The following is a 24512-nucleotide window of genomic DNA, read 5'->3' as shown; positions in this document are numbered from 1 at the left end:
TCAAAAGGTAAACTCGTTTACTGGTTCAGCACACAATTCTCGTGATCATTAGTACTCTGACTTGGGCCTAGACTTAGTCCTAGGCTGAAAGATTGATTCAGGTACAATTAAGTTTTCTGGTGAAAAATCGTCATTGGGTTCAAATGATCTATTATCCCTCTGGAAGGCAGCACCAGCAGGGAAGCTATGAATACACTCACTTCAAAACTGAGCTTTAGTGCTGGCTGTACCTTAACCACACACCCTACAGCCAAGAGAAATTAGCAGTCGAGCAAAAATACAGACCAAATGCCTCTGGGAGACGGACTGAAGCAGCTCCAAAGAAAGCTGTAAAAAAGTGACAAGAATTTGTTCTTCCACTTTAAGACTGTTCGATTCAAACATGAGTCCAAGGCATGTATCCTCAAGAGGAGATGCTCTCCTGCTGTCTCATTTGCCAGATTATCCTTCAGTTCCAGGCTTTCAACAGGATGTGACTGGTTCATGCTCCATGATAGGAAAGGAATTAAAGTTTGAAGCCAGAATGAATGGCCACAATGCCTGATGTTAGACTTTCATAGGTCACCTTGTGAAAGCGTGCATCTTCTATCATCTCTTTGAACTCTTCCTAAAACACAAGGAAAGATGATACAGCCAGGGTAGCCTGGATTTCACTGTAGGGCTTTTGTTTAAAGCTATAGAAGTTTCATACCTGAGACGGAAACCTTCGGATACTCTCTACAAGGTACTGATAGGACTTCCAGTCTCCAGCGATGACCTCTCCCAGGACAGGGATGACCTGGAAGCTATATAGATCATAAAGCCTAAGCAAACAAAAAGGTAAAAGATGAAGATTAGAACATGCCCCTCACTTCTTCCCTAGATAAGAAGAAAGAAGGACTAAACCTGGGGTCACAAACTCAAATGCCTACAGGGTTCAAGCAAGAACCTGAATTAAGTGGGTCAGGTACAAGACCAGTAGAAGTGCTGACAGGTACAGTTAGGAAGTATGATAAAGTGGAGAAGGGACAGTTACTACTCAGCCCTCCCTGTGGCGTGTGGGGATATGGGCCTACCCAGGGCTGCCATGTATCTGATTTCTTAAGTGAAGCTGGAAATTCAGATTTTTATGTAAAATTTCCTGATTTAAATTTTTTTTTTTTTTTTTAGAGATAGGGTCTCACTGTGTTGCCCAGGCTGGTCTTGAAATCCTGGCCTCAAGTGATCCTCCCGCCTCAGTCTGCCAAAGTGCTGGGATTACAAGCATGAGCCACTGCACTTGGCCCAAATTTCCTGATTTCTTTTTAAGTCAGTCAAATTTAGCAGCAGGGCGTTGAAGAGCAACATTAGTGCCACTAATAAGTTCTGATAACCCACTACCAGTGGACCAGCCATTTCCTGATTTTTAAATAGGGGCTTCTAAGTCAATTTCTTAATATACATAGGTAAGCCAACTTGGATCTGGTTTGAGACTCTTGTGGCCAAGGTACTATAATTCAGAACTGGTTGACCTCTGGTACTCTGAACTACAAAGTTCATGCTTATAGCTTACTGGCTATTCTCAGTCCATTTCAAGTTAGGAAACCTTGGCTATACAATGAAGATAAAGCCCTATTAACAATGCCAACCTGGATATGAGGGGATTGTTCACTTGGCTAAATTCCAGACAGAGAAACCGTCCTCCTGGTTTCAGCACCCGATGGGCTTCCTGGAGTGCCTGAGCAAGACAAGGAACAACAGGACACACTCCTCAGTAGACCTCACTCAATTCTATGAGGCTAAGATAGCTTTAGCTTCTGTAGGCATTACAAAAGTTATCATGGCCCACAAACCTCTTGTTCATTTTCACTTGGGAAGCTGTAGCAGCAGCAATAACCCTACGTATCCCAAATGCTATAGGCATTCTGCTGTCAGTGACTAGACAAAGTTAGTTGGGGTAATCTAAACTGACTACAGATTGGTACAACTGCATGAAGGGTAAGTTTAGAGTTACCTATCAAAATCACAATGGATATCCTCTCTGATAAAGCAATTTTACTTCAAGGAATCTATCTTACAGAAATGCTTCTACTATGGAAATAACATGTATGTGGGTTATTCACTTTTATTTATTTTATTTTTTTGTGATGGAGTCTTGCTCTGTTGCCCAGACTGGAGTGCAGTGGTGTGATTTCAGCTCACTGCAACCTCTGCCTCCCAGGTTCAAGTGACTCTCCAGCCTCAGCTTCCCAAGTAGCTGAACTACAGGTGCCTGCCACCACGCCCCACTAATTTTTTGTTTGTTTGTTTTTGAGATGGAGTTTTGCTCTTGTTGCCCAGGCTGGAGGGCAATGGCACAATCTCGGCTCACCACAACCTCCACCTCCTGGGTCAAAGTGATTTTCCTGCCTCAGCCTCCCAAGTAGCTAGGATTACAGGTGTGCGCCACCATGCCTGGCTAATTTTGTATTTTTAGTAGAGATAGGGTTTCTCCATGTTGGTCAGGCTGGTCTTGAACTCCCGACCTCAGGTGGCCCTCCCGCCTTAGCATCCCAAAGTGCTGGGATTACAGGCGTGAGCCACCGCGCCCAGCCTATTTGTTTGTTTTTCTGAGATGGAGTTTTGCTCTTGTTGCCCAGGCTGCAGTGCAACGGCACAATCTCAGCTCACTGCAACCTCCACCTCCCAGGTTCAAGCGATTCTCTTGCCTCAGACTCTCAAGTAGCTGGGATTACAGGCATGCACCACCATGCCCAACTAATTTTGAATTTTTAGTAGAGACAGGGTTTCACCATGTTGGCCAGGCCAGTCTCAAACTCCTGGCCTGAAGTGATCCACCCACCTCAGCCTCACGAGGTGCTAAGATTACAGGTGTGCGCCACTGTGCCTGACCGGTTATTCACTTTTAAATAAAAAGTATAGGAAGCCATTGTTTTGGACTGCTTCTGCACTAGGTTCCAACAGACCAGACTAAGCATCAAGATGGAGTCACCCAACTTGTGACTCCATAGTTCCACGTCACCAAACCCAAACTAAGTTGTCAGCTAACCTAAGAGATCAGGAAAAAGAGATACAGTCAATTTCTCTAACACTCCTGTTTAAATTTTTTTTTTGAGACGGAGTCTTGCTCTGTTGCCCAGGCTGGAGTGCAGTGGCACAATCTCGGGTCATTGCAACCTCCACCTCCTTTGTTCAAGCGATTCTCCTGCCTCAGCCTCCCGGATAGCTGGGACTACAGGCACGTGCCACCACGCCTGGCAAATTTTTTTGTATTTTTAGTAGAAACGGTGTTTCACCATGTTAGCCAGGATGGTCTTGATCTCCTGACCTCGTGATCTGCCCACCTCGGCCTCCCAAAGTGCTGGGATTGCAGATGTGAGCCACCGCGCCAGGGCTCCTGTTTAAATGTATAAATCACATGATAATGAAGCTCCTTCTGCTTTAATCCTTACACAAAAAAGGTAGCCTGAAGTAGCCTGATATAAACTAATTTGTTTTTTATTTTTATTTTTTAGAGACAGGGTCTCACTGTTATATTGCCCAGCTTGGAGTGCAGTGGCTATTCTCAGGTGTGATCATAGTATACTACGGCCTTGAACTCCTGGGCTCAAGCAGTCCTACTGCATCAGCCTCCCATGTAGCTGGAACTACAGGCATGTGCCACTGAACCTGGTCAATCTGTTATTGATTGATTGATTGATTGAAATGGGGTCTCACTACGAAGCCCAGGCTGGTCTCTGACTCCTGGGCTCAGGTAATCCTCTTACCTCAGCCTCCCAAAGTGCTGGGATTATAGGCAAGAGCCATCACAAGTGGCCGTATCAGTTATTTATTTATTTATTTATTTAGAGACAAAGTCTCACTCTGCCATCCAGGCTGGAGTGCAGTGGCGTGATCTCAGCTCACTGCAACCTGCACTCTTTGTTCTTTGCTTTTCAGCTTTCTTCAGTCTTTCTGTGTCTATAAAGCCAATGTCTTCTGCTCAATTCATTGGGATGCATGCTTTTTTTTTTTTTTTTTTTGAGACTGAGTCTTGCTCTGTCGCCCAGGCTGGAATGCAGTGGCACAATCTCGGATCACTGCAACCTCTGCCTCCCAGGTTCAAGTGATTCTCCTCCCTCAGCCTCCCAAGTATCTGGGACTATAGGCACGCACCACCACACCTGGCTAATTTTTGTATTTTTGGTAGAGATGGGGTTTCACCATGTTGGTCAGGCTGGTCTCGAACCCCTGACCTCATGATCCGCCCGCCTTGGCCTCCCAAAGTGCTGGGATTACAAGGTGAGCCACCACGCCTGGCCTCTATTCAACTATTTTTAAAAGAGCCAGTGCTCTTTATGTACTTACAAGCAAAAATCTCCAAGAAATACTTTTTTACTTTTATTCTATCTATCTATCTATCTATCTATCTATCTATCTATCTATCTATTTATTTTTGAGATAGAGTCTCACTCTGTCACCCAGGCTGGAGTGCAGTGGTGTGATCTCAGCTCACTGCAGCCTTCGCCTCCTGGGTTCAAGGGATTTTCCTGCCTCAGCCTCCCAAGTAGCTGGGACTACAGGTTCATGCCGCCACATCCAGCTAATTTTTGTATTTTTAGTAGAGACGGGGTTCACCATGTTGGCCAGGATGGTCTTGATCTCCTGACCTCGTGATCCGCCCACCTCAGCCTCACAAAGAGTTGGGAGGCCAGCCTGGAGGCCTCCAAAGAATTCAAGACCAGTTGAGGTTAACCTCACCTGGCTGCAGTGAGCCGAGATCGCACTATCGCACTCCAGCCTGCGTGAGAGAGTAAGAGTCCGTTTCAAAACAAAAAGAAAAAAGAAAGAAAATAGTACACCTTGGCACAAAACATCACAAAAACTTGTCTAAGGTCACTCAGTAAACAAATCAACAAATCCATGCAAAAAATCACAAATAAGGATGTTACAAAGTTGTGCTATATGAAAAACGTAGGAAAAAAAGAAATGTCAATTAGTTATTGGTCATGTGAATCATAATCAATTCACAAAACATCTTGGCAAAGATACACAAGAAGCTGGTGACTGTCTGAAGGGAGAAGCACTGAATGCGAGAGGAGGCAAGGATGGGAGGGAGATTGTCACATATACCCTTTTGTACCTTTTGAACTTTGAACCTATTGAAAAAATTTATTTCCCCAGGCGCAGTGGCTTATGCCTGTAATCCCAGCACTTTGGAGGCTGAGGTGGGAGGATCACGAGGTCAAGAGATGGAGACCATCCTGGCCAACACAGTGAAACTCCCTCTCTACTAAAAAATACAAAAATCAGCTGGGCGTGGTGGCACACGCCTGTAGTCCTAGCTACTCGGGAGGCTGAGGCAGGAGAATTGCTTGAACCCCGGAGACAGAGGTTGCAGTGAGCCAAGATCACGTCACTGCACTCCAGTCTGGCAACAGAGCAAGACTCTGTCTCAAAAAATAAATAAATAAAATGTTTTAATTCAACAAAATAATAAACTGGCTACTGACATAGGAAAGGTGATGCAAACCAAGCTGATAAAACTCCATAAAGAACTTACCACTTAACCAGAGGACCCACGCAACCAGAGACTATGTTACCAAAATGAAACTCTTTGCCTTGCACATGGTCTTCAAGTGTTTTGAACACAATGTTAAAGTAGGAATAAAGGCCAGGCATGGCGGCTCAAGCCTGTAATCCCAGCATTTTGGAAGGCTGAGATGAGAGGATCACTTGAGCTCAGGAGTTCGAGATCAACCTGGGCAACATGGTGAAACCCCATCTCTACAAAAAATAAAAATAAAAAATAAAGTAGGAACAAAGAGGAGCTCCATCAGATTAAGAACTGAATGTTCCCCTCTTCCTGCAGAAAAGCCATGAATCCAGCTATCTTTTGTCAAAACAGTGTTTGAGGGCCTTTGTCTTTGTCAGCCTCTGACATGTCTCTGATCTTCTGCAAATTCACAGGGTCAGGCAGCTTCACAAGTATGAGGAAACACACAAAAGGCCAGAGCAAGACTAAATCCCAAAGATGTGAATACCAATCCAAGTAAAACAGACTTCTATGGAGATCAGTTCTGTGGTTTCAGTCTTTTTCAATTTTGTGACTAGAAAATTTGTCAACTTAAAGGATTGAGGACCCTAAACTTCAAACAGGCATTCCACTCAAGCGCCGAGCCCTTAAACATTATTTTTTTTAAGATCAAAAAAAAAAAAAAAAAAATCTCTCGCTGGGTGTGGTGGTGGGTGCCTGTAATCCCAGCTACTTGGGAGGCAGATGTGGAAGGACTGCTTGAGCCCAGGAGTTTGAGACCAGCCTGGGCAAAATAGCAAGACCCCATCTCAAAAAATAAAACTCGGCTGGGCGCAGTGGCTCAAGCCTGTAATCCCAGCACTTTGGGAGGCCGAGACGGCGGATCACGAGGTCAGGAGATCGAGACCATCCTGGCTAACCCAGTGAAACCCCGTCTCTACTAAAAAATACAAAAAACTAGCCAGGCGAGGTGGCGGGTGCCTGTAGTCCCAGCTACTCGGGAGGCTGAGGCAGGAGAATGGCGTAAACCCGGGAGGCGGAGCTTGCAGTGAGCTGAGATCTGGCCACTGCACTCCAGCCTGGGCGACAGAGTGAGACTCTGTCTCAAAAAGAAGAAAAAAAAAACAAAAAATAAAACTCTTCTTTCCTCACTCACTGTAGCTCTACAACTGAGGTAATTTCCTGAGAGTCATACAAGTTGAGGATGCAGCCATTCATACCTGATCAATGTGTGTGACATTCCGGATCCCAAAGGCAATGGTGTAAATATCAAACTTGTCATCATCAAAGGGCAGCTCTTCAGCATCTCCTAATACCCACGCAAGTCCTGAAAGAGAAAATGAGTTCCAGGTCTCGGGCTGGGTAGCTGTTTTTCCCACACCCAGTGAATTCATTTCATGTAGAGCACTGTGCTTGAAAGCCCAGGTCCTGGGGGTTAGGCTGCCTGGATTCTAATACCAGCTTCACCATATTCCTTATATATTCATATTTTTCCTTTTGTATTTTTATTTTTATTTTTATTTTATTTTATTTTATTTTTTGAGACGGAGTCTTGCTCTGTCGCCCGGGCTGGAGTGCAGTGGCCGGATCTCAGCTCACTGCAAGCTCTGCCTCCCGGGTTCACGCCATTCTCCTGCCTCAGCCTCCCGAGTAGCTGGGACTACAGGCGCCCGCCAGGTCGCCCGGCTAGTTTTTTGTATTTTTAGTAGAGACGGGGTTTCACCATGTTAGCCAGGATGGTCTTGATCTCCTGACCTCGTGATCTGCCCGTCTCGGCCTCCCAAAGTGCTGGGATTACAGGCTTGAGCCACCGCGCCCGGCCTCCTTTTGTATTTTTAATCAGTTATTATTAATTTTTTTAGACATGGGAGGTCCTGCTTTCTCACCCAGGTTGGAGCAGCTCACTGCATCCTCAAACTCCTGGGCTCAAGCAATCCTCCCACCTCGGCCTCCCAAAGTGCTGGAATAACAGATGTGAGCCACTGTGCCTGGCCTGTGTATTCTTGAATAAACGACTTTGTCTCAGTTTCCTCATCTGTAAAATGGAGATAAAAACTAGTGCCTACTTTATAGGGTTACTAAAAGTATTAACTGAGTTACTCTAATTACAGAATTTAGCCTAGTTTTACTGGTTTTATTGGAATCACAGAGCATCACCATGTCCAGCTCTGAGGCCAGGTCATGAATTCAGAGATCACCAGAGGCCCCTATTAGGGTGGCTGTGTCCTCCAAGAATCTTGATTGGACTTTAACATTATACAACCTACAGCAAATTAGATGTAAAATACAAAAAGAAGACTCTATAGAGGAAGGCAAATGAAAATAACCTTTCTGGAAAGCAAATTAGCAGCATCTAACAAGGGCCTTAAAAATAAGTAAGGGCTGGCCGTGGTGGCTCACGCTTGTAATTCCAGCACTTTGGGAGGCCGAGACGGGTGGACTGCAAGGTCAGGAGTTCGAGACCAGCCTGGCCAATATGGTGAAACCCCCGTGTCTACTAAAAATACAAAAAAATTATCTGGGCTTGGTGGCGCATGCCTGTAATCCCAGCTAATCGGGAGGCTGAGGCAGGAGAACTGCTTGAACCCAGGAGGTGGAGGATGCAGTAAGCTGAGAGTATGCCACTACACTCCAACCTAGGTGACACAGTGAGACTCCATCTCAAAAAAAGAAAAAATAAATAAATAAATAAGTGTATCTGGCCAGGCGCGGTGGCTCATGACTGTAATCCCAGCACTTTGGGAAGCCGAGGTGGCCGGATCACGAGGTCAGGAGATCAAAACGGTGAATAGGGTTACTAAACGGGGGGGTGAAACCCCGTCTCTACTAAAAATACAAAAAATTAGCTGGACGTGGTGGCACACACCTATAGTCCCAGCTACTGGGGAGGCTGAGGCAGGAGAATTGCTTGAATCTCGGAGGTGGAGGTTGCAGTGAGCTGAGATTGTGCCACTGTACTCCAGCCTGGGTGACAGAGTGAGACTCCATCTCAAAAAAAAAAAAAGTATACCTTTAGACCCAGTGATTTCATTTTTAGGGAAAGGACATTGACATCATCATCACAACTACTGCTTAGAGGGCCCTTATCAAGTGGCAGGGTCTGTGTTATTTTACGTACATCTTTAGATAGATTATCTTAGTGCATCCTCATACCAACTCTGTGAGAGAGTTACTACCATTATCCTCATATTTCAGGTCAGCAAAGTGAACATCAGAAAGGTTAAAGTCTGAGCTGAGCATGGTGGCATGCACCTGTAATCCCAGAGACTCAGGAGGCTGAGGCAGGAGGAGAGCTTGAGCTTAGGAGTTCAATACCAGCCTGGGTAACACAGCAAGACCATATCTCGAAAAAATAAAAAGCAAAAAGAGGAAGGTTGCTTGCCCAAGGTCAAACAGATGGACTGGAATCCAGAGCCTATGTTTTCAACAGCTGCGGTATATCACCTTGTAGTATGAAGTAGTTATTAGAGTTTAAACACTTGACTAAGGTTATATAGTCAGTAAACGAATAAATCCATGCAAAAAGTACAAATAAGAACGTCACAAAGTTGTGATACATGCAAAACACTGGGGAAAAAAAGAATTACCAATTGGTTATTGGTTATGTGAATTGGTTATGTGAATCATGAAACATCCATATGGAAGAATAGCATAAAAAATAATGATTTCAAGGAATTTCTAATGACATGGAAAAATCTTTTGACATAATAGTAAATTAAAGCAGGATTACTAATTTGTAGGCCAGGTGCGGTGGCTCAGGCCTGTAATCCCAGCACTTTGGGAGGTCGAGGCAGGTGGATCACGAGGTCAGGAGTTCAAAACCAGCCTTGCCAAGATGGTGAAACCCCTCTCCACTGAAAATACAAAAATTATCTGGGTATGGTGGAGGGTGCCTGTAATCCAAGCTACTTGGGAGGCTGAGGCGGGGAATCGCTTGAACCGGGAGGCGGAGGTTGCAGTGAGCCAAGATCGCACCACTGCCCTCTAGCCTGGGCGACATAGCAGGACTCTGTCTCAAAAAAAAAATAAATAAATAAAATAAAATAAAATAAAATAAAATAAAATAAAATAAATGGTATATATAGGATGTTTTCAACTTTATAAAAAGGGAATGATTAGGAAAGAGGAAGGAAACATTACCATATTGAGGGGCATCTCTGAATGTTTGAATTACAGTTAATATTTGCTTTCTTCTTAACACTTTTTCAAGCCAGGCGCGATAACCCACGCCTGTAATCCCAGCACTTTGGGAGGCCAAGGAGGGCAGACCACTTGAGGCCAAGAGTTTGAGAGTAGCCTGGCCAACATGGCTAAACCCTATCTCTACTAAAAATACAAAAATTAGCCAGGTGTGGTGGCATACATCTATAATCCTAGCTACTCACCTGCCTAATTTTTTTTTTTTCTAGTAGAGACAGGGTTTCACCATGTTGGCCAGGCTGTTCTCGAACTCCTGACCTCACGTGATCCATCCACCTCGGCCTCCCAAAGTGCTGGGATAACAGGTGTGAGCCACGGCCCCCAGCCAAATACATATATATTTTAAAGCTCCTGACCCTAAGATCTTCCATGTGGGAAGGAAAGTGCTACATAAAAAATATAAATAAAACATATAACCATGCTATACATTAAAAAAAAGTAGTTAAGTGACACATTAACTTTTTTTTTTTGAGACAGAGCCTTGCTCTGTCACTCAGTCTGGAGTGCAGTGGTGTGATCTTAGCTCACTGCAACGTCTACCTCCTGGGTTCAAGAGATTCTCATGCCTCAGCCTCCTGAGTAGCTGGGATTACAGGAGTGCACCACCACGCCTGGCTAATTTTTGTATTTTTAGTAGAGACGGGGTTTCACCACTTTGGCCAGGCTGGTCTCGAACTTTTGACCTCAGGTGATCTCCCTGCCTCCGCCTCCCAAAGTGTTGGGATTACAGGCGTAAGCCACCGCGCCCGACCACACATTAACTTTCACATTTATTAAATAATTTCTAGGGTCCTCCTACTTAGTTTATACTTTTCATGATGTTTTTGCAAAGGTATGATTATTGGAGATTGATAAAACAAGGAGGAAAGACAAAACTGTACTTGGGGCACTTAATAATTCCTACACAGACGCATTTGTCTTGGTGCTTAGGAGAGCTCGAAGGGCAGGCTATGCAATGGAAGAGATGATTCCAGAAATGGAACACTGCCTATCATTTCAATATCTTTGTTTTCCATTCTTTATGGCTGAGTACCAGAGAGCAGGGAAACATGTTTGTCAGTAGGAGTAAGGAAACATAGTGCCTTTGTCTGAAAACACTAGTGACTGTCTGCCTTCTGACCAGTACTGATGGTTAACAAAGGAGCCCTTCAGCTTGGGGGCCAAGTGGGCTGCAGTTCGTCTAGGCAGCTCCTTCTCAGGGTGGGAGGAGGAAGAGGAGGAAGATTTGAGCTAAAAAATAACCATAGACACTCATGGTGGGGGAGGAGAAGGAGAGAAATGCTGATGCTGACCTGAGGGACGTTCTTTGTTGTATACCACTGCCCCTCACAGTGGCCATCTGTGGTCCCTGGCCAGCATGGAAGAGGGCAGAGCAGCGGCTCTGAAAAGCTGGGCCGGGTGTGGTGGCTCACGCCTGCAATCCCAACACTTTGGGAGGCAGGGGTGGGCGGATCACATGAAGCCAAGAGTTCGAGACCAGCCTGGCCAACATAGTGAAACCCCGTCTACTTAAAATACAAAAAAATTGCTGGCTGTGGTGATGTACAGCTGTAATCTCAGCTACTCGGGAGGCTGAGGCACAAGAATTGCTTAAACCCAGGAAGCAGAGGTTATAGTGACCCGAGATCATGCCACTGTATGCCATCCTGGGCAACAGGGCGAGACTCTGGTCTCACAAAAAACAAACAAACAAACAAACAAAAAACTGGGCCAACAGGGTGCAGTTGCCAGGATGGAGTTTCTCTCTTGTTGCCCAGGCTGGAGTACAATGGCACGATCTCGCTCACCACAACCTCTGCCTTCCAGGTTCAAGCGATTCTCCTGCCTCAGCTTCCCAAATTGCTGGAATTACAGGCAAGTGCCACCACACCCAGCTAATTTTGTATTTTTAGTAGAGACAGGGTTTCTCCATATTGGTCAGGCTGGTCTCGAACTCTGGATCTCAGGTGATCCGACCCCCTCAGCCTCCCAAAGTGCTGGGATTATAGGCGTGAGCCACCACGCCTGGCCAAATTTGCTTTCTTTGAGACAGGGTCTCACTCTGTTGCCCAGGCTGGAGTGCAGTGGCATGATCAAGGCTCACTGCCGTGTCGACCTCCTGGGCTCAAGTGATCCTCCTGCTTCAGCCTCTCAAGTAGCTGCTACTACAGGTGCATACCATCACACTTGGCTAACTTAAATTTTTTGTAGAGACAGTCTCACTATGTCGCCTAGGCTGGTCTTGAACTCCTGGCTTCAAGCGATCCTTCAGCCTCAGCCTTCCAAAGCGCTAGGATTACAGGCACGAGCCACCTTGCTGCCAAAATTTACATTTTTAAGCTAGGACACAAATCATCCATTTTGAGCTTGCAGTAGTCTCGCAGAGATATGCACGCAATCATTTGCCTATCTGTTGTTCGTATTTACCATGGTAGGGAAGTTTCAGGAGCACTGTTCACAAGTGTTTCTTTCGGTGTATCATTTGGGTCCTCTGAGAAACAGATGCTGAGATGGACCAACGAGTGTAATAGTTTTTTTGTGTGTGTGGCAGGGGAAACACAGGGAAGACAAAGGGAGAGGAAGAAAGACTGAGCAAGAAAAGCCTTTAGATCAGGCCGGGCGCGGTGGCTCAAGCCTGTAATCCCAGCACTTTGGGAGGCCGAGACGGGCGGATCACGAGGTCAGGAGATCGAGACCATCCTGGCTAACATGGTGAAACCCCGTCTCTACTAAAAAATACAAAAAAACTAGCCGGGCGACGTGGCGGGCGCCTGTAGTCCCAGCTACTCGGGAGGCTGAGGCAGGAGAATGGCGTAAACCCGGGAGGCGGAGCTTGCAGTGAGCTGAGATCCGGCCACTGCACTCCAGACCGGGCGACACAGCGAGACTCCGTCTCAAAAAAAAAAAAAAAAAAAAAAAAGAAAAGCCTTTAGACCTTAATGCAGATCCGACAAAGCCTCAGCCTACCCAATAGGGACCTCTGGAACAAAGGCTGGCTGTTAAAGAGTCCTGCCTGGAAAATATCCAGGCCCTACTAGTCCCAGTGTTCAGTCATTGGCTGGGGGCTGCCACAAAAGAGCCTGGCCTCCCTTGGAAGCTGAAGCAGAGGCTGATGGTGCTAACAGGTGGAGGCTGCTAGCTAACTGCACTCCTTGTGGCTGAAGGGCAAGTTATTTCTTTTTTTATTTTTAAAATTTCTTTAGAGACAGGGTCTCGCTCTGTCACTCAGACTGGGGTACAGAGGTGCAATCACAGCTCACTGTGGCCTGGAACTCTTGGGCTCAAGTCATCCTCCCATCTTGGCCTCCCAAAGTTCTGAGATTATAGGCATGAGCCATGGGCCCAGCCAAAAGTTCTTTCTTTACAGGAGATGAGAGGTCTGGTTGCACAGCAATCAAACTATCCTAGCATAGACAGGAGAATGGAATGGTTCAAGAATGGGAATGATACACCGAGGTCACCCTGAAGCTGCTGGGAAATTACAGCAAAACTTCTGTCTCAGGGTCTGAGAGCTGAGATCTGAAGATTCAACTCCAATTTGGGATGTGCCACTGAGAAGTTGTGTGACTTGGGTAAGATTCTTGACTTATTCGGGATCTAGTGATCCTAGTCACATAGGGCTGGGTAAGCTCACTCAATGGGCTGCTATGCATGAATAATGCATATAACAGCACACAAACTAGATTCAGCCAGGCAAATCATCTTCAACCTGCCCATCTATAAGTTTCTGAAAGCCAAAAGATAAAGCATTTCAGTATTTTACACACTCCACCTTATTCTATAAAGATACAAACATTTCCCGTGTCTGCCTTCTGCAGGACTCACCAGCTCTGTATCCTTGAGCCAAGGCTTTCTGCTTTCCAACCTTTAGCATCTCCTTGTTGATGTCACACACCACGACACGAGACCCGCCCAAGGAATCTTCTTCATTCTGGTACTTTTTGGCAATTTCTTCCCAGGATAAATTTTGCTGGGCCCTTAACTGCCTCTTCTGTTTATTCTGATGGTGGGACTGAACATAATTAAGGAACCGGAATGCAATGTCACCTGTGGGAAGCCAACAGGAGGAAAGATGCAGACTAAATCAAAAATAAAAAAGGAAGAAACAGCATTTCCTAAAACCCAAAGGGGTAACAGAGGCACAGGAGTACCTGTGTTAGCTAATTGGACTCAGTGTGGTTGAAAGCCAAGTCCTTTCTTCTTTTTGTTAGAGACAGGGTCTCACTCCATCACCCTGGCTGGAGTGCAGAGGCACAATCATAGCTGAGTGTGTGAACTCATTTCAACACTAACTTTTTTTTTTTATTGAAAAAATTGGGCCAGGCTTATGCCTGCAATCTCAGCACTTTGGGAGGCTGAGACTGGTGGATCACCTGAGGTCAGGAGCCTGAGACCAGCCTGGCCAACATGGCGAAACCCCGTCTCTACTAAAAATACAAAAATTAGCCAGGCGTGATGGCAGGCGCCTGTAATCCCAGCTACTTGGGAGGCTGGAGCAGGAGAATCGCTTGAACCTCGGAAACGGAGGTTGCAGTGAGTTGAGATAGCGCCACTGCACTCCAGCCTGGGTGACAAAAGCAAAACTCCATCTCAAAAAAAAAAAAAAAATTAAGTAAAATAAAAACTGAAAATCAGGTGTTTATAATACCGTGACCTAGTAAATATTGTTCAGGACAAATCCTGTGCTTTATTTTTTTTTTTTTTGAGATGGAGTCTCACTCTGTCACCCAGGCTGGAGTGCAGTGGCCGGATCTCAGTTCACTGCAAGCTCCGCCTCCCGGGTTCACGCCATTCTCCTGCCTCAGCCTCCCGAGTAGCTGGGACTACAGGCGCCCGCCACCTCGCCCGGCTAGTTTTTTGTATTTTTTTAGTAGAGACGGGGTTTCACTGTGTCAGCCAGGATGGTCTCGATCTCCTGACCTCGTGATCCGCCTGCCTCGGCCTCCCAAAGTGCTGCGATTACAAGTGTGAGCCACTGCGCCCGGCTATTGTCCGATGAATTTTTGTATTTTTAGTAGAGACAGTGTTTCATCATGTTGGCCAGACTGGTCTTGAACTCCTAACCTCAGGTGATCTGCCTGCCTTGGCCTCCCAAAGTGCTAGGATTATAGGTGTGAGCCACCACATCCAGTCTCTAATGTAATTTAACATGTACAATGACATCACCAAGATGCATTGTATAAAATCATGACATTTTTCTCTCCAAATGCTCAGTGTACAAGAAGTAACAAAGGACCGTGCACAAACTTTTGATATCCGATGTGATAGCAAATCAAGCAGAAAAGGCAGCCTCGAAAACTTATATAAAGTAATACAAGGCTTCCCCTATCCCCTAAAAAAGAGGAAAAGGGGAAAAGAGAGGAAAAGCCAATCTGTGTATTTTAGAAATGTGACAGGCAGCTAGGCACAGTTGCTCACACCTTTAATCCCAGCACTTTGAGAGGTCAAGGCACATGTATCACGAGGTCAGGAGTTCAAGACCAGTCTGACCAAGATGGTGGAACCCTGTCTCTACTAACAATACAAAAATTATCCAGGCGTGGTGGCGCATGTCTGTAATCCCAGCTACTCAGGAGGCTGAAGCAGAGAATTGCTTGAACTCGGGAGGCAGAGGTTGCAGTGAGCCGAGAATACAAAAACATGACAGGCACAAAACTGTCATTCTACGTTTTTGAATGATATTCAGTCAAAAAGATAAGTGCATGCCTTTCTTAGAAGCTATAAGTATGCTGATTTTCAATTACCATCTTCAGCCTAGTGTTAGGTGAGCTAGCTCACTACAGGAAGCTGAGGCACAGAATTGCTTGAACTTGGGAGGCAGAGGTTGCAGTGAGCCGAGATTACAAATTTCTGTAAAACATGCTTAATGGTAGTGAAGGATACCAAACTCGACATTACCTGTGCCTCCAGCAACATCAAGCAGCTGGGTCCCAGGAAGCGGGCGCATCTTCCAGAGCAGCAAATCCTTCCAAACACGATGGATACCAAGACTCATCATATCATTCATCACATCATACTTCTTAGCCACACTTTCAAACACCTGATAGACTGACATGGGAGAAACACACACAATAGTGCTATTAACAGTATTCACTTAGAAAAATCCTTAACAAAAAAGGAGGAAGCTTTTTTCCCCTGAAATGACCTGTCTTTGCAAGGTGAAACTAAGTCGTAATGCTTGATGCCCAAATCTACACGTTAACATTACCTCTTTATTGATTTATTTATTTTCCTGCCTCAGATTTATTTGTACAAATAGCACAGGAGGACCCCAGCCCCATGCAGATGGCAGTCCAGGGGGGTCGCACCAGTCCTTCTGTCCTCAAGTTGGCAGACGGAGATACCTATTCTGAAGCCTTCGTAGGGGTCTGGGCACCTTTGGGAGCCTCATCTGGAACTGAGGTTGGAGCTGCAGCCTGGGCCTTGGTTTGATCTTTGGCCTTGGCCTTTGACCGACACAGCCTGACCCCCTTGGCAATGCAGGCACAAGCACGCTTCCCAAGCCAGGGGTGGGCAATGTAAGCAAGTGGATCAAGCTTGCGGCTGACACCCTTTGGGATCTTGGGCTTAACCTCCTTGAGCTTTACAAGGGCCTTGATAGCCTCGGCACGTGCACTCATGGCCTCGGCACCGTTGGCCTGCATCTTTTTTAGGTCCTTCTTGTCGTGCTTCTTGGCAAAGCGCATGTTCCTCAGCAACTTGGGGTCCACCTCCTTAAGAGATTCTTATCTGGCCGGGTGCGGTGGCTCACGCCTGTAATCCCAGCACTTTGGGAGGGTGAGGTGGGCACATCATGAAGTCAATGGTTCAAGACCAGACTGGCCAACATGGTGAAATCTCGTCTCTACTAAAAATACAAAAATTAGCCGGGCGTGGTGGTGGGCACCTATAATCCCAGCTACTAGGGAGGCTGAGGCAGGAGAATTGGTTGAAGCCGGGAAGCGAAGGTTGCAGTGAGCCAAGACCGCACCATTGCACTCCAGCCTGGGCAACAGAGCGAGACTCCACCTCAAAAAAAAAAAAAAAAAGGGATTCCTATCTTTGTGATCGGGGTTTCTTGATATCATTTCTGTGCCATTTTCGGGACTGGTTGTGTGTGGTGTGGTTCTTCGACTTGCGCATGTCTGCCCTGGTCCTCTCTGCAGCCTGCTCCCTGCTGCTGCTCCTAAGTCATGGATGGCATCACATTACCTCTTTAATAAGAGGCTTAAATGTATTTCATGGGAGAAATCAACCTCTTTTCTGCTGTCTTAATTATCATTACTTAGGACTACTACTTTGTAATAATGCCATACATGTACCTGGTACTAAATAAGATGTTTCTGTTTCTTAAAGGATAGGGTGGGAGAAATCGGAATTTTTCTCATGGTTATTATAATAAAAGACAAGATCCATTAGAAAGATGCATACAGAGCATGGTGGCTCTTGCCTGGAATCCCAGCACTTTGGGAGGCCGAGGGGGGCGATTCACTTGAGGACAGGAGTTCAAGACCAGCCTGGCCAACATGGCAAAACCCCGTCTCTAGTAAAAACACAAAAATTAGCTAGGCATGGTGGCGCACACCTGTAATCCCAGCTACTCGGGTGGCTGTGGCAGGAGAATCACTTGAACCTGGGAGGTAGAGGTTACAGTGAGCTGAAATTGGACCACTGCATTCCAGCCTGGGCGACAGAGAGAGACTCTGTTTCAAAATAAAGATGAAAGATGCGTAATTAACAGATGGAAAGACCTTGGCTCATGTCTGCCTTATCACTGAGAAGAACCTCAGGTACAATTTGGTGGGTACGTAGCCAGATGCCAAGCTGTGAATCAGGGCTAAGTCACAATTTAGAGGGCTCTCATGAGTCTTCTCCATAGGATCAACACAGACTGTGGAATCTGGGATAGCTAAAGAGGGAAAGAGTCTACTATCCAAGACTCTCAGAAGCATTTCCCTTTAATTTTTTTTTTTTTTATTTGAGACTGAGTCTCGCTCTGTCGCCCAGGCTGGAGTGCAGTGGTGCTATCTCGGCTCACTGCAAGCTCCGCCTTCCGGGTTCATGCCATTCTCCTGCCTCAGCCTCCTGAGTAGCTGGGACTACAGGCACCTGCCACCACGCCCAGCTAATTTTTTGTATTTTTAGTAGAGACGGGTTTTCACCGTGTTAGCCAGGATGGTCTCAATCTCCTGACCCCGTGATCTGCCCGCCTCGGACTCCCAAAGTGCTGGGATTACAGGCGTGAGCCACCGCGCCTGGCCTTAAAGTTACCTGTTTTTCATCTCAGTTTCTCTGCCTGTAAGATGACTATATCAGTGCCAGCTCCCTACCTCCCTGCCAGAAGGCTGAATTGGATAATGAAGAGGAGATGCTTTGAGTTCCTCAGATGAAACGTGCTGCACAGGATCCAAAACATGACACTCTTCTGCTGAATCAGACTACAGAACCCGCCTTTAACTCAATCTTCAACGTCTATTCTCAACCTTCAGATTTCCAAGTGCACTCTTTCCTTTTTTTTTTAATTTTTTGGGGGGACTAAGTCTTGCTCTGTCGCCCAGGATGGAGTATAGTGGCACAATCTCAGCTCACTGCAACCTCCTTCTCCCAGGTTCAAGTGATTCTCCTGCCTCAGCCTCCCGAGTAGCTACGATTACAGGCCCTTGCCCCCATGCCCATCTAATTTTTTATTTTTAGTGCAGATGGGGTTTCGCCGTGTTGGCCAGCTGGTCTCAAACTCCTGACCTCATGATCCGCCCACCTCAGTCTCCCAAAGTGCTGGGATTACAGGAGTGAGCCACCACGCCCAGGCTGCTCTTTACTTTTGGGTGTCTTTGGGGTATCTGGGGGACACTAAGGCTAACCTCACTCAGTATAAATAGTCCTTGCTGGCATGGTGGCACACACCTGGAGTGCCAGCTACTCGGGGAGCTAATGAGAGAGGACTGTTTGAACCCAGGAGTTCAAGGCTACAGTGTGCTATGATTGTGCCTGTGAATAGCCATTGCACTCCAGCCTGGGCAGCATAGTGAGACCTTGTCTCAAAAATAAATTTAAAAAATAGTCCTGGCTTTGCATGTTCCAATATGCATGAATTTCAGTTACTGTGGTTTAGCTAAACAACACCAGTCCCCCAACACCAAGATTCAAGTACAATGGTATATTAAATGTGAGTAATTACAGAAAGTACATTCTTTAGTCTACAAATCACTATGTAAATAACAGATATACATCTGATCAGCAACCAATCATGCACTTCTTTCACAGACTTTAGGTGACTGGTTACTGCACCAGTTACTCAGTTCACAGACAGCAAAGCATGTACTTGTATTGCCTCCTTATCTTTCAGTGAAAAAACCCACGTGGCATAACTGGATAAATGAAAGAGGGAGGCCGGGCACGGTGGCTCAAGCCTGTAATCCCAGCACTTTGGGAGGCCGAGACAGGCGGATCATGAGGTCAGGAGATTGACACCATCCTGGCTAACACGGTGAAACCCCATCTCTACTAAAAAATACAAAAAACTAGCCGGGCGAGGTGGCGGGCGCCTGTAGTCCCAGCTACTAGGGAGGCTGAGGCAGGAGAATGGTGTAAACCCAGGAGGCAGAGCTTGCAGTGAGCTGAGATCTGGCCACCGCACTCCAGCCTGGGCAACAGAGCCAGACTCCGTCTCAAAAAAAAAAAAAAAAGAGGGAATTGAGCAACAAAAATGAAAATGCTGATAATGCTGGAAGTGAAATTCAAATTGAGTGTCAGTGGAGTTATAGGAGAAATAGATGACTGTGGGAATTTTGACACTGCTGCCACTGGAGACTCTAGACATAAAGTCAGAGGAACTGCAGGAAAATGAACTTACCAACATATACAAGAAATGGAGCTGTGACAGAAAAAGTTGAAGATGTCTCAGAAGAAGTGATGCCAGCAAAAACTTTCACATTAAAGGAGTTCTTGGAGGTATTTCATAACATTGAAAGCACAAAGGATAAAATATTAGAAGTAGATAAAAACTTAGAAAGAAATATGGCAATTTGCCAAGGCATAAAAAAAGCTATTTCATATGACAAGAAGGTGGCAAACAGTGCTCAAACTACTCTTGGGAAATTTTTTACAAGGAAATAAAAAGAATTTAATTCTCACGGTTTCTAATTTTTTATTAGAATTTTTTTTCTTTTTTTTGAGACAGTCTCACTCTATCGCCCAGGCTAGAGTGCAGTGGCACAATCTCGGCTCACTACAACCTCCACCTCCCCGGTTCAAGCAATTCGCCTGCCTCAACCTCCCAATTAGCTGTGATTACAGGTGTGCGCCACCACATTTGGCTAATTTTTTTTTTGTATTTTTAGTAGAGATGAGGTTTCACCATGCTGGCCAGGCTGGTCTCGAACTCTTGACTTCAAGTGATCTGCCTACCTCGGCCTCTCAGAGTGCTGGAATTACAGGTGTGAAAGATCGCACCTGGCCATAAATAAGTATCAACTTTGGTATATATTTTTTCATTTCACTATACATTTATAACTGACAGGGTTTTTGATGGTTGGTAATTTTTAAAGGTCATAGAACAATTGTAATTTTTCCCATTGATTAAGGTCATTGTGTATGACTTCAGCTTGTACATTTTCAGTCATGCATTACTGTGCAAAGCGAGGACTGTCTGTACTGCAATCTCAGTCCCCAATCTGGAATTCATATTTAGTTTAGCAGTTAACTTCTTCCCTGCTTGCCACTGTACGAAATGTTGATTATACATTGTAAAGCACAAAACAGAAGTTAGGCATTATTATTATCGTTACTAATTACTGGGTAAGAGCATATACTTTGGAAGTAACCCGCCTGAATTCAAATCTCAGCTCTGCCACTTATCAGCAGAATCTTGGGCAAGTGATTTAATGTATTTGTTTCACATTTTCTTTTTCTTTATTTCTTTCTTTTTTCTTTGAGAGGAGTTTCGCTGTTGTTGCCCAGGCTGGAGTGCAATGGCACAATGTGGGCTCACCAAAACCTCCCCTTCCCAGGTTCAAGAGATTCTCCTACTCCAGCCTCCCGAGTAGCTGGGAATACAGGCATGCACCACCATGCCAGGCTAATTTTGTATTTTCAGTAGAGATGGGGATTTCTCCATGTTGGTTGGGCTGGTCTGGAACTCCCGACCTCAGATGATCCACCTGCCTCGGCCTTCCAAAGTGCTGGGATTACAGGCGTGAGTCACCGTGCCCGGCCTCACATTTTATTTACTTATAAAATTGGGCTATGGCGGGCGCGGTGGCTCACGCCTATAATCCCAGCACTTTGGAAGGCCGAGGCGGGTGGATCATGAGGTCAGGAGATCGAGACCATCCTGGCTAACATGGTGAAACCCTGTCTCTACTAAAAAAAAAAAAATACAAAAAAGTAGCTAGGCGTGGTGGCGGGCGCCTGTAGCCCCAGCTACTCGGGAGGCTGAGGCAGGAGAATGGCGTGAAGCCTGGAGTCGGAGCTTGCAGTGAGCCGAGATGGCGCCACTGCACTCCAGCCTGGGCGACAGAGCAAGACTCCATCTCAAAAAAAAAAAAAAAGAAAGAAACCCCGTCTCTACTAAAAATACAAAAATTAGCAGGGCCCAGTGGCAGATGCCTATAATCCCAGCTACTTAAGAGGCTGAGACAGGAGAATCACTTGAACCTGGGAGGTGGAGGTTGCAGTGAGCCAAGATCAAACCACTGGACTCCAGCCTGGGCAACAGAGTGAGACTCCATCTTGAAAAAAAAACTGGGCTAATAGTTCTTCTACAGTTTTATTTATAGGAATTAATGTGAAGTATTTTAGAAAGTTTCAGGACCTTAATAAGTGCTTGCTACTGCACTTGACTAGTCTTAAAAGTAAAAAATAAAATAAAATGAAATGGTTGGTATTATTGTACTTGGCTCCACTTATTTCATTCCATAAGCAGTTATCAAGCTCCTAATGTGCATCAAGCACTGAGGAAACAGGAATGAATGAACCACTGTCCTGGTTTTCTGGGCATTCAGTCCTGTGAAACAAATAATAATTTGAATTTGACATTCAAAGTGTTAAAGTAGAGCTATGTATTAGCAAGGTTGAGGTGGATAGACTTTAAGGGGATGGGAAATTCCACTGTGGGCACTTTCTCTTATTTCCTGGGTGACTCAGTAAAGAAACCTCTCAGAGCCTCACCTTGTATCTCTGTAAAATGGGCCAATTCCTTCATCATTATAAATAGTACTAGTAGAGTTTAAAAACACTCCTTTTCCTTTCCTATGCCTGTGGCATAGTGCTGACAAAAAGAAACTGCTCAACATTATTGAACAATTACTAAGTGCCAGGGACTGTTTAAAGTGCTTTCATATATCAAGTATTCTGATACTCACAAGAACTTGGGGAAGAAGGGTTACTATTAGTCCTACTTGGCAAATTTGGAAGCTGAGGCACACAGAAGATAGTTTCTCTCCTTCCTTCCTTCTTTTCTTTCTTTCTTAACAGGCTGGGGGTGGTGGCTCATGCCTGTAATCCCAGCACTTTGGTAGGCCAAGGCGGCTGGATCACCTGAGCTCGGGAGTTCGAGACCAGCCTGACCAACATGGAGAAACCCCGTCTCTACTAAAAATACATGGTGGCGCATGCCTGTAATCCCAGCTACTTGGGAGGCTGAGGCAGGAGAATCACTTGAACCCAGGAGGCTGAGGTGCAGTGAGCCAAGACAGTGCCATTGCACTCCAGCCTGGGCAACAAGAGAGAAACTCCGTCTCAAAATAAATAAATATATAAATAAATAAATACAAAAACAAAACAAAACAAAAAAAACCTATTTTTCTCTAGAGGAACCTATTTTTCTCTAGAGGTAAAGAACGTGGACTTCAGACTCAGATTAAACTGGGTTTGAATACTGGTTCCGCCACTTACTAGATATGTTCCAACCGGGCAACTTCTTTTTTTTTTTTTTTTTGAGGCGGAGTCTTGCTCTGTCGCCCAGGCTGGAGTGCAGTGGCCGGATCTCCGCTCACTGCAAGCTCCGCCTCCTGGGTTCACGCCATTCTCCTGCCTCAGCCTCCCGAGTAGCTGGGACTACAGGCGCCCACCACCTCGCCCGGCTAATTTTTTGTATTTTTAGTAGAGACGGGGTTTCACTGTGTTCACCAGGATGGTCTCGATCTCCTGACCTTGTGATCCGCCCGTCTCGGCCTCCCAAAGTGCTGGGATTACAGGCTTGAGCCACCGCGCCCGGCCCAACCGGGCAACTTCTTGATTAACCTTTAAGTCTCAATTTCCTTACGTGTAATATGGTAATAACAATACCCACTACTGGAATGTTGAAAATGAGAATTGAAAATAATGTCTGTACGTTGCCTGGCACATCACAAACGCTCAGTTGATGGGATTTAGTCATCATTATTCTGCTTTTAAAAAGGGGGCGTCTGGCTGGGCCCGGTGGCTCTCGCCTGTAATCCCAGCATTTTGGGAGGCCGAGGTCGGTGAATCACCTGAGGTCAGGGGTTCGAGACCAGCCTGGTGAAATCCCATCTCTAGTAAGAATACAAAAAAGTTAGCCGGGCGTGGTGGCGAGCGCCTGTAATCCCAGCTACTCGGGAGGCTGAGGCAGGAGAATCGCTTGAACCCGGGAGGCGGAGGTTGCAGTGAGCCAAAATCGCGCCATTGCACTCGAGCCTCGGCAACAAGAGCGAAATTCCGTCTCAAAAAAAAAAAAAAATCAGAACTGCACCGACAATAACACTGGAACTAATTGGATGTCAAATCAACCCTAACTGGCCAGAAGAAACCAGACCGTGGACGGTCAGATCCCTCCATCCGCCCTCTCGCCCCTTTCACCTTTGCCCCCCTTCTCCTCTTCCGGCACAGTCTCAAACCCGAAGTGCGTTTCCGTTGCCCGCTTCTCTTGGGACAAGAGCCGAGCATTTAGTGGGGCCCCGGACCAAGAGCTACGAAGCCCGAGGAGCTGGCCGCCCCGCATCGCCCGCGACCACCCACGGCCGCAATAGCTCCATAGAACGCAGCTCTTGGGGGCAGCCATCTTGGTAGTCGAGTGCCAAGGGCCAGAGAGTACGCCTTGTTGCGTCACTAGACGAACGACGGCGGCTGGCCGGAAACATTATTAGCCGAACGCGCCCTGAAATCTGATACACAGTTGTACAGGCAAAATCTCTAGGATCCAGAGGGTAGTCTTTAAGTATCGGAAATCTCTTCCTCTCTCTCTTCTCTGATTGAATTTACAATGCACCAGGAATGAGGGGAGCTCAGGGGAGCCCCGAGTCACCTCGTAGCGGCGATGTCTCTGAATCCGGCTAGGCAGAGGAGTACTAACTCGCAAGATATCCGGGAACTCTTTTTTTTTTTTTTTTGAGAGGGAGTCTGGCTGTCGCCCAGGCTGGAGTGCAGTGGCCGGATCTCAGCTCACTGCAAGCTCCGCCTCCCGGGTTTACGCCATTCTCCTGCCTCAGCCTCCCAAGTAGCTGGGACTACAGGCGCCAGCCACCTCGCCCGGCTAGGGAACTCTTGTTTTCTTGTGCAGAAGGGAGAAATTGAGGCATGGTGTGATTAAAAAAGCCAAGATCACGGGGCCAATTCCTGCACACTTTGTTGAGCATAAGAACCACTTGGTTTAAGTTTTAAAATGAAGATTCCTGGGTTCCCAACTACCAGAGATTTTGAATCAGTAAATCTGACATATATCCCTTTAATCTCTATTTAAGCAAATTTCTCTGATGATTCTGATGCAAGAGATTTGCAGACCATTCTTGAGAAACATATGTTAGACTACTCTGAAAAATAAGCATACTATGGGCAGACTTCTTTGGTCCGTCCTTTTTATGAACCTAGGAAGCTCATAAATGGGAACGAAAGCTCAAGTATCCACTTAGCAAGCCAGAACCGC

At 46.0% G+C, this 24512-nt stretch overlaps 1 protein-coding gene across 1 annotated transcript; it reads right to left on the bottom strand.

Moving 5' to 3' along the window:
* Positions 1–23687, bottom strand: COQ5 (coenzyme Q5, methyltransferase). The gene is made up of 7 exons (XM_010368294.2): positions 23450–23687; positions 15551–15700; positions 13478–13699; positions 6694–6800; positions 1608–1696; positions 692–803; positions 1–607 (listed from the first exon to the last, which is right to left on the bottom strand). The coding sequence occupies exons 1-7, from the start codon at positions 23649–23651 to the stop codon at positions 506–508; spliced, it is 984 nt and encodes a 327-aa protein (XP_010366596.1). The 5' UTR covers positions 23652–23687; the 3' UTR covers positions 1–505.
* Positions 23688–24512: the final 825 nt, after the last annotated feature.

The sequence above is a fragment of the Rhinopithecus roxellana genome, chromosome 10 (assembly GCF_007565055.1).
Source record: "Rhinopithecus roxellana isolate Shanxi Qingling chromosome 10, ASM756505v1, whole genome shotgun sequence".
NCBI classification, from domain to species: domain Eukaryota; kingdom Metazoa; phylum Chordata; class Mammalia; order Primates; family Cercopithecidae; genus Rhinopithecus; species Rhinopithecus roxellana.
This window is presented reverse-complemented; position numbering and strand designations above follow the sequence as displayed.